Below are 9105 nucleotides of genomic sequence, written 5' to 3' on the forward strand. Positions count from 1 at the left end.
TGTGATCACCTTTTGTGACCTGACAAAGTCAAAGGAGAAGCCATATTCACTTAACAGCCATGTTAGTTACTTAACAACTGCAGTGATCATTTAACAACTGTGACAAGAAAGGTAAAATGGAACAAAACTCATTTAACAAATGTCTCACTTAGCAACAGAAATTTTGGACTTAATTATAGTCATAAGTCAAGGACTAACTAGTCCTGAGAAGGAATACAAGAAACACACACACACAGGGAAGAGAAGAATTATTAAAGGCAATGAGAAGCAAAACTGCCTATAATTAATTACTACAAGTAGATCTGAATTAGTGAATGAATCCCACAAAATAGGATTATTCACATTATTCAAAGTTTCACTTTTTGTGGAAAATATGGTAACTGATTCCAGCTTGATGGAAGAGGAAAAATATTTAAACATTCATTGTATATTAGATATAATAAAGGATAAAAAGAATTGAATTTAAATGGATGGATAGCAAAGTCACAGAACAATTACAGAAAGCAAAATAAAAACTAAGAATTCTAAATATCATTTCTAAAAGCTTACACAGACAAAAACATCTTTGTCTCTCAAAATATTTTATAATAAACTAGCTTTTCTTTAAATCTTCATATGTATTCTGATAGACGCAGTGTGTTTTATCCACACCTAACTTGCATATTTCAATTGAGGTTAGGAACAACATTCATATTTTTTTGCTTTTCGAGCTCTGCAGCTCAAAATATATATTTACTTTCTATGACATAGTACCATTTTCCAAGGAGTAAGTCATCCTTTTCTCCATTTTGCATTCACAAAATTAGTGTCTAAATGCAACTGTACCTGTGTTAACCTCAATTATTCATGTGCTAGTTTCACATTGGCTGAGAAACTGAGTTGCATTAAATGTCCCCTGATATCATTTACAATTTGCATTACATTGAATACTGAATTATTTAGACTCACACCATAATCATGTTATCTACATTAATAAAGAAGTAAACAATGTATTAGGCTTTCAGAAAACTTAGAGCTGTATTTTTTATTTGAAAATTTGTCCAATTATAGTTAATACTGTATCTTGATAGACAGCTTGAAATAACAAACTGATTTACAACTGTGATTAAAAAAAAATCAGACCATGCCTCACTGTTATTTGAAACTCTTGACTGCAAAGTTGAAAAGTGAGGAATTATAAACAAATTCAAAACCTATTGAGCTATCTTCAAAGTGAGAAAAATAAAATAGCTATAAAACTAGGTAACAAAAGACATAAGAACAAGTTATAGGAAGGAGTTATGTTAAAATACAATTGATTTTAGCTATCAGTCAATAGCTATTAGCTTTTGCATGGTGATATGTAAAAAATACCAAGATTATATTATAGTGTTATTGATGTGAGAGTAATAGATGCAAATTTGGTTGCACAGGCAGCCTTAAAACATGAGAAAATAAAGGTGTTGCAAATCCATCTATATGTTACTAAAACTCTTATTCCTTTAACCTGCATAGGGTGAAACAGTGTACTATAGGACAAAACTTTTTGAACCAAGATACATGAAATGGTCTAACTTCCAAAATCCAAGAGCCATGATTCACATGGAACTAAGTTTTTGCAGTTTTTATAAAACATTTTATGAAAAAATATCATAAAAGTTATGACATGATACAAAATGTTGTAAAACATTTCCTATGCTGATGTTTGAATATGCTATACAGTTCAACATGTTTTTTTAATGCATATACATGGATAAATGTATAACAACTTTTCCATAAAGGCAGTACTTTAGAAGCTCTGTCATTGTTGAAGGCATTAAGGCAGGGGTGTCCAAACTTGGGAACTTTAAGACTTGTGGACTTCAACTCCCAGAATTCCCCAGCCAGACACCCCTGCATTAAGGAATCTGGTAAAGAAATATCACTGAAAGGATGATCCAAGGAGTCATGAACTGTCCAGTCCTACCCTAAAACACTTCCCTTTAACTGGACAAAACAGTTCATCACAGGGCAAGTTTTTGAACCAAAGTATTATACCTCAACTGGACTAATTTACAGAATGCATACAAAATCTAGAACTAATAACTCTTGTGGAATTAAAATGTGGCAAATTTTATAAAATGTTTTGACATATTGTCACAAAATATTTCTTGTGGTCAGTCCTTGGTGTTTGACTATGCTATAGTTTAACATGGGCTATTTTCAAGGCACACAGATCTTTGAATATTTCCCTGAATTCTTAAGAACTTTCCAGTGAAGGTAGTCTGTTAGAAGCTCTGCTATTGTTGAAGGCATTGAGGAGTCTGATAAGGAAATAGCTCTGAAATGATCCAACTAGTGACAATTTGTTTAGTGTCTATATAAAATGAGCTGGAAAGAATATATTCAGTGGGTTCCAAGTTGCCTATCATTGCAGGAACAATTTTAGTCATCTTTCACAGACAAATTATATACTGGAAATTTTCCTGTACTGCATAGACACTGATTAATGTGATAAAAATGGTTTGCAGAAAATCTCTTGAATTGTAGGTTAGGTAAAATTGACTTTGATAATTCTCTTAAAGATAATAATCATAATGTAAGTTGTATTATACATAAGCATTAATTATTCACAATCCATGGATAATGTAAGTTAGGTGGTTCAAAGTAGTCTTGCATGACAAGTGGTGTATATTTTATCAGCCAAGGCACTGTAAGTTTGTCAACAATAAATCAGATGGTGATACAGCTGGGCTGACAAAAATGTGGCATGTCAGATGGTAATCAGAGAACCCTGGTGATATCTTCAGGGTTCTCTGATCTTTTCTGTGATACTATTTCGTAGTAAGGTTTTTGTTGTTAAAATACTGCACCTAGTAAGATATAGCCGTCAGTTAATAACATCAATGGGGACTGGAATAGCTGTTGCTAAGCAATGTCGTTTGTAAAGTGCAATGTCATGTGATCATGTAGTTTAGCAACAGCAATTCCAACACACCAAATTGCCATTGTTAAGTGAATCATTGGCTCTCCCATTAATTTGCTTGTTGAAAGCCAGCAAATAAGATTGCAAATGGTGACTTTGGAATGCTGCATGTTGTAATTGTAAGCCTGGTACTGAGTGCCCAAATCACTATCAAATGATTGTGGAGACATTCTGATGGCTGAACAGTTACTAAGTGAGTGGTGCAGTGTCACAATCCTGGAAAATTATCTTCCTAAAGGAATCTAAGAGTTAAGAACAAGTGCTAGGTGCTATATATGGTATTGTATCTGAAATCTAAAGACTATTATCAAGCTAGATATGTCTATATGTCATACAAGCATTTTTATTTAAACAATTTTGAAAAAAAATACAGCTTAATAATTCTTATGAAATAGTTAAATCACATTTATGGTTCCCATCCCTTTCCTCCAGGCTGTTGTGGTAGTTTAAATCCTACAAGTCCTGCCACTATGTCTGTTGATCGTTCTCCTTTGCCATGATATTCCTTATGTAGTACTAAATGTTCCCGGATACTGTGCAGAAGACAGAGATAAGTAGCAGCCTGAAAATGTAAGTCATGCTGGGCTTTGCAGAGTTTTTCACTGGTTACCTGGAGTCAGAGAAAAGACATAAGAAACAGTATTGTTTGAATCCAATTTTCAATTCAGATAAATACATTTTTAGCTTACAGTAACTTGAGGCAATATGTGTGTGTCCAATAAAGCTGCCAGAATTTATTACAGTGGCAGCACAATGATAGTATATACAAGGAAATCACTGTTCCACATAAAAAATTGAAACGTAAGAAAATGTTTTTACATTTTTATTCATTTTTTTCATATAATCCTATCCTAAGGAATAACACAATCCTACCTTGTAAATAAACCTCCCCCATGTGCTCTGCATTATAATTTCATGTCTATGGAGATTGTCAGTCAACCAGGTCATGGTTGTTCCAAAGGTGCTTTTTGAAGAGGCAACTTGACTTTCTGGTTTTTCTTTGAAGACGTTCTTCAAAGAAAAACCAGAAAGTCCAGTTGCCTTTTGAAAAAGCATCTTTAGGACATTATAATTTCATGTGACCAAGGTGGGAGGTAAGGTTTAAAAAAATATCCTTCCAAATTGCCTGAACTAAGCCTTTCTCAGCAGTTTTTCCCACTCCTCTGCAGTGTAACGTTCCACATGTCAGAGCTTCCCAAGTGCAACTCCTCTGCCTACAGCACAGACCTCATTCCATTTGCTATGACCCTCAGCTGCCGTTCTGTATTGCAGGGGTCTCCAAATCTGGCAACTTTCAGGCTGGGTGGGGAATTCTGGGAGATAAAGTCCACAAGTCTTTAAAGTTGCCAAATTTGGAGAGCCTGCTGTATTGCATTATGTTCAAACGAAGTAATGCGTTTAATATCATAAAATTCACATCGAACCCAATGGGGTGGGGGAGCAGAAGGAAACGTATAGCAAGTTTTTTCATGAAATGGCTTGAAACCTCTTCACACAAACTTGCTATCGTACGCTGTAATAATTCAGCTGTAACAGTATCATGAATCAGGACAAAATTATCATTTTGGTTAATATGTGCATAAAAATCCAGGTGCCTAATTTTAGGATCCCCACAGCTTCGCCAGTCCCCAAAACAGAACTTGTAAAGCCCAGAGAAAAACGCCATATTTGAAGACCAAAGAAGCAAACCGTTATTAACGCAAAGGTCGGACAGATTTCGAGTATCAGCACCGGAATATACGTACCCGATTGCAGCGGAAAGCTTCCTTCAAGTAACGATATGCTGCCTTGTTTCGGTAGGAGACATCGCTCCCTCCCAGAGCATAACGGAGCTCCCTCGATAGACCACGGAAAGTGCGAAGCGGCGACCCGAGAGACGCCATTTTGCTTCCGCTATTGGAATATAATATGCAGCCAATCAGAGAGCTCCTCTTTCACCCAACGCCCAATCAAAAAGAAAAGGCCTGGCAGTTTACGAGACCAGCCGGGTCTTTCCCACTCGTGTTATTTTCACCTTCAATTTCGGAGCAGCATCCTTATAGAAGCGCAATATTTGAGCGGGACGCATGCGAACGTCTCAGACGTGATAGATATCTAATCTTCAGTATTGTAACATAGTTGCTATCAGTCCATCGGAGCTTCATCTCATCCATTAGTCAGGAATAATGATATAATGGAAAGCATTAGTTGATTAGAATATATCGATGAATTTCAGACCCGTTTGAAAGGAGCAGGAAGGCAACCGGAGTTTCAGCCTTTTCTTTCAAAACAATTCCCTGCTTTATTTGGTCATTGAAAGGGTTCGTATCGGACCATTAGAAGAGCTTTCCGCGACTCGCGACTCTGGCAGTCGTATTTTCGATGAATCTGCGGGGGCCATAAGTCGTTCCTAACATGCCTAAAAGCGAGATTTCAGTAAAAGTTTAATATATACTATTTTCTTGATAGACATTCTGTAATAGGGAAAATATTCCCTTAAAACGGCCAACGAAATACATTTTACACTGAGCTAATTATATTCAGTGCTCCAATTAGCCAAAATGTATTTTTTTAAAATATATTTTCCTGTTGTATTAATTTATAGGGTATCACATACATAGAAAGAAGTCTTCACAGAGCGTTTGTTTTTAGCGAGTCCCAGCATTACTTACTCTCTGGGTGCCACTATGATTTTCACCGTACTTTTGCATTCTGAAGCAAGATTTTGATGTGGATCAGCAACTTCTTAGGAAAAAAACGGGGATGCAAGATCAAAATACACAAACCACCCCAGATGGGACTCGAACCCACAATCCCTGGCTTAGGAGGCCAATGCCTTATCCATTAGGCCACTGGGGCTAGCACAAGCCAACTTCTTCCAATCATCTAGTTACCATCACAATCTTTCTCGTGTATATTAGTCCCGCCCCTTCCGATCATGTTATATATTCATGGCTAGCAGCGCTCTATGCTTTAAACTTCTGAAATCAAGTCACAGATATTTTATGCGATGCACAGCACACCACAAAACTGGAATCAAAAGTTTTCTAACAAACCACCTGCATCTTCCTCTTTCACAGTGGCTATAAGAGCAAAACACTGACTTGCCAATTTTGTTCAGGTACCGATTTGCATATAGGTAAGAATAGACGTTGGAGGAGGAATTATAATGATGTTTCTTTGTTTCCTCATATTTGATGCCTTTGAACATTTATCAGGTATCAACACTTTCCTAGACATGGTATAGTCTATCTTCTGTCCAAGTTTTCAACATTTGGCGTATTCTACATGTATTATTTGTTATTAATCCCACCTTTTTACATGTAATTGAATCAGTGAACATATTTAATATTCCCACTATTTTCTCCATAACAACCCTGTGAGATGATTTAGATTGAGAAAAACTGACTATAATCAATTTTTCCTCTTCCTGGTTGAGTCTTACCCCCTCCCAATTTATGTATTGGTCCATAATTCAAATTGTTTTATAATAAGAGTAAAAAGCAATAAAAGCCAGAAGTTTAAATTCATTCCTCCAGTTAAGACTGCAAAAAGGTAGTGATACAAGTTACACTATCTCCTACAGCCAAGCATTATTGTGCTTCAGTCACAATGCATGAGTGGTGGTTCTAATATAGAATTAGTGCCTTCTCTAGCTTTTTTTTCTCCTCTAATGTAGCATTTTCAACTGGAAAAATTGTTCTCCATAATGTATGGCAGAGAAGAATTGGGGGAATAGAGGTTTTGACACACAAATGCTAGGCCTTCAAAGGACCGAAATTTCCTTGTTCAAAAATCATCTGCCTGACAGTAGTAGGGCAGGGAATGGTGCAAAGTGGCATGAGAGCAAGCTGACAAAATTCCTCTTTCTCACCCCTACATCTGTCACCTGAAATATGATGGTTTTTGATTTTTTTCAGGGGAATGCTGATCTGGAAGATGCCATCTGAGAATTTGGTCTAGCAGAACAGAATTGAGCTTGCAGGCAATTGAGATACTCTACATCTTACTGACCTGTGGATCATTTGGCAACCAACATAAACAGAAAGCAGGAATAGAAGCCTCAACAACTGTGTCATTTTCATTTTATAATCAAATTATTTTCTAAGTTGCTAAGGCAAGAAACCTTTTCAGCGTTTCACAGCTTCTGCATGAGTTGGTTGAGAGGTTAACAGATAAGTGAAGAATGTCCAAGTGGTCAGCATGCAAATCTGAGCAGAGGAATGCCAAGTCACACTAAAGACTGACATTCTTGTATCCTAAACTATATTGACTGGGTGTCTGTGTGTGAGAGATATTTTAAAGCAACTGAAAATCTGTAATGCACTAATTTAATACACAAGCAGCAATAAAATGCTCCGAAATGTTACTTACTATCAGGCTAAATTGACCAAACTGCCAGTAACTTGCTCAGATTTTTTTCTTTTATGGGACTGCTAAATTTTTGTTTAAAGAACAAATATTTTCTTCTTTCAGACTGGTACCCGATGGAAACATTGCCTAACTGGTACTTTCTAGTATAGCAATAGGCAAGCAGATGTCTCTGTAAAGCCAAACATCTGGAGTTGCTTGCAGCCAAAGCCAAAATGGTCAGAGAGTACAGTCTCTGTAATTGAAGAAAGGGAATAATTACAAAAGCCCCAAGAGATCAATAGGGAGTTGGGAGAAGATGAGAAACACTTTAAAGGGAGCCAAGTTAAAGAGAACTTTGGGTTGCCTCTTGAGTGGGCTGGAGATGAGATAGAGATGGATTATGAAGTCATTCCTGTTAAAAATAGGTTACCTAATTGATTAATAGCTATGGAGAGTCACAAGAATATGAACCAATGGGTAGATTGGGTGTATTTAAAATTATGGCTCTTCCAAAATAAATACTCTCATTTTAAAACAATCTTGTTGAAACTTTTGGTAATGTAAATTGGTAAAAATTAAAGAAATTTTGTTTTAAGACCTCAGAATCTTTTTCTCAATTATTTAATATGCCCTCAGATCCTGACATTTAATGACTACAGTATCTTACTTTATAAACTCAAGAATACATCAGATGATATATATGTATATGTATATATTGTATTTGTGCTGATAAATAAATAAAGGGAGACTAGTATAGATCTATTTCAAGCTATTTAGCTCTCATCAGCTAGCCATACCCTTACTGGGATTCGAACCTGGGCTGTATTACGTATTAGGCAGATGTATTAGCCACTAAGCCACAGGCTCTCCTCCTTAACACACATACATACATACATACATACACACACGCATATGCACACACACACACACATATATATGTTGTATTTGTACTGATAAATAAATAAAGGGAGACTAGTAAGTATACTTATTTCCCTGGCTCAACTGATAAGGAGGCAATCCTGTGGCTTAGTGGCTAAGGCTCCTGCCTGAGATATATAACAGCACAGGTTCAAATCCCAGTAAGGGTATGGCTAGCTGATGAGAGCTAATTACCTCGAAATAGATCTATACTAGTCTCCCTTTATTTATTTATCAGTACAAATACAACACAAATATAAAAGGCAACATTAAAAATAAGAATATGGTTTTCTGCCTGCATGGTCTTCTGTGATGAAGCCGAAGGACAGAAAGAGGGAGTAGTGACCTTCCTCCCATATTTAGCCATACCAGGGGTTGTAACACACACACACACACACACACACACACACACACATATATATATATATATATATAAAATCTCAAGATACACAGAACACCGTAGTGAGAATTTACATGAAAATTTCACATAGGATATCTCTAAACTATTTTTAGTTATACTGGCTCTCAGTCTAAGAGTAAATATTGCCTCTTCCAGTTCATCCATTCCTACACTCTAGCAAAGAATCTGTTCAATTTTTCTTGAGAGGTGCTGTGAGAAACGTTTTCAGCTATCATTAGAAGCTACAAAACATAGATTTCTTTCTTCCCACTTACCTATTTCCCAATATATCCATGGTCAATTCATTAGTCATCACTTGTGCTGTGGCTCTTTTTTTTTTTACTGTTGCAAATTTGTTTTGGTTATTTTAGAAACAAACTATATTAATTCCTGCTGTAGAATTATTTAATTACATTTTTGAAAAATAAGCATGTCTGTTTTCTAGGTATCTTGCACATTACCAAATTAAGATATGTAAGAGTTTGTAATAACATATACTAGCCACACAAGG

General features: G+C 36.0%; 1 protein-coding gene across 1 annotated transcript; it reads right to left on the bottom strand.

Annotated features, from left to right (window-relative positions):
* Positions 1-992: 992 nt before the first annotated feature.
* Positions 993-4845, bottom strand: FMC1 (formation of mitochondrial complex V assembly factor 1 homolog). Its single transcript, XM_081957083.1, has 2 exons — positions 4690-4845; positions 993-3554 (listed from the first exon to the last, which is right to left on the bottom strand). Exons 1-2 carry the CDS (start codon positions 4825-4827, stop codon positions 3351-3353), a joined length of 342 nt encoding a protein of 113 aa, XP_081813209.1. The 5' UTR covers positions 4828-4845; the 3' UTR covers positions 993-3350.
* Positions 4846-9105: the final 4260 nt, after the last annotated feature.

Source organism: Natrix helvetica, assembly GCF_964273705.1.
Source record: "Natrix helvetica genome assembly, chromosome: 6".
NCBI lineage: Eukaryota > Metazoa > Chordata > Lepidosauria > Squamata > Natricidae > Natrix > Natrix helvetica.

What these genes read in the sequence shown, in the direction of transcription:
- FMC1 (XM_081957083.1), bottom strand. Translation starts at nt 4,827, where the DNA reads ATGGCGTCTCTCGGGTCGCCGCTTCGCACTTTCCGTGGTCTATCGAGG. An exon ending in AAGCTTTCCGCTGCAATCGG is followed by an intron (nt 3,555 to 4,689) that starts GTACGTATATTC and finishes CTCTGACTCCAG; the next exon opens with GTAACCAGTGAAAAACTCTG.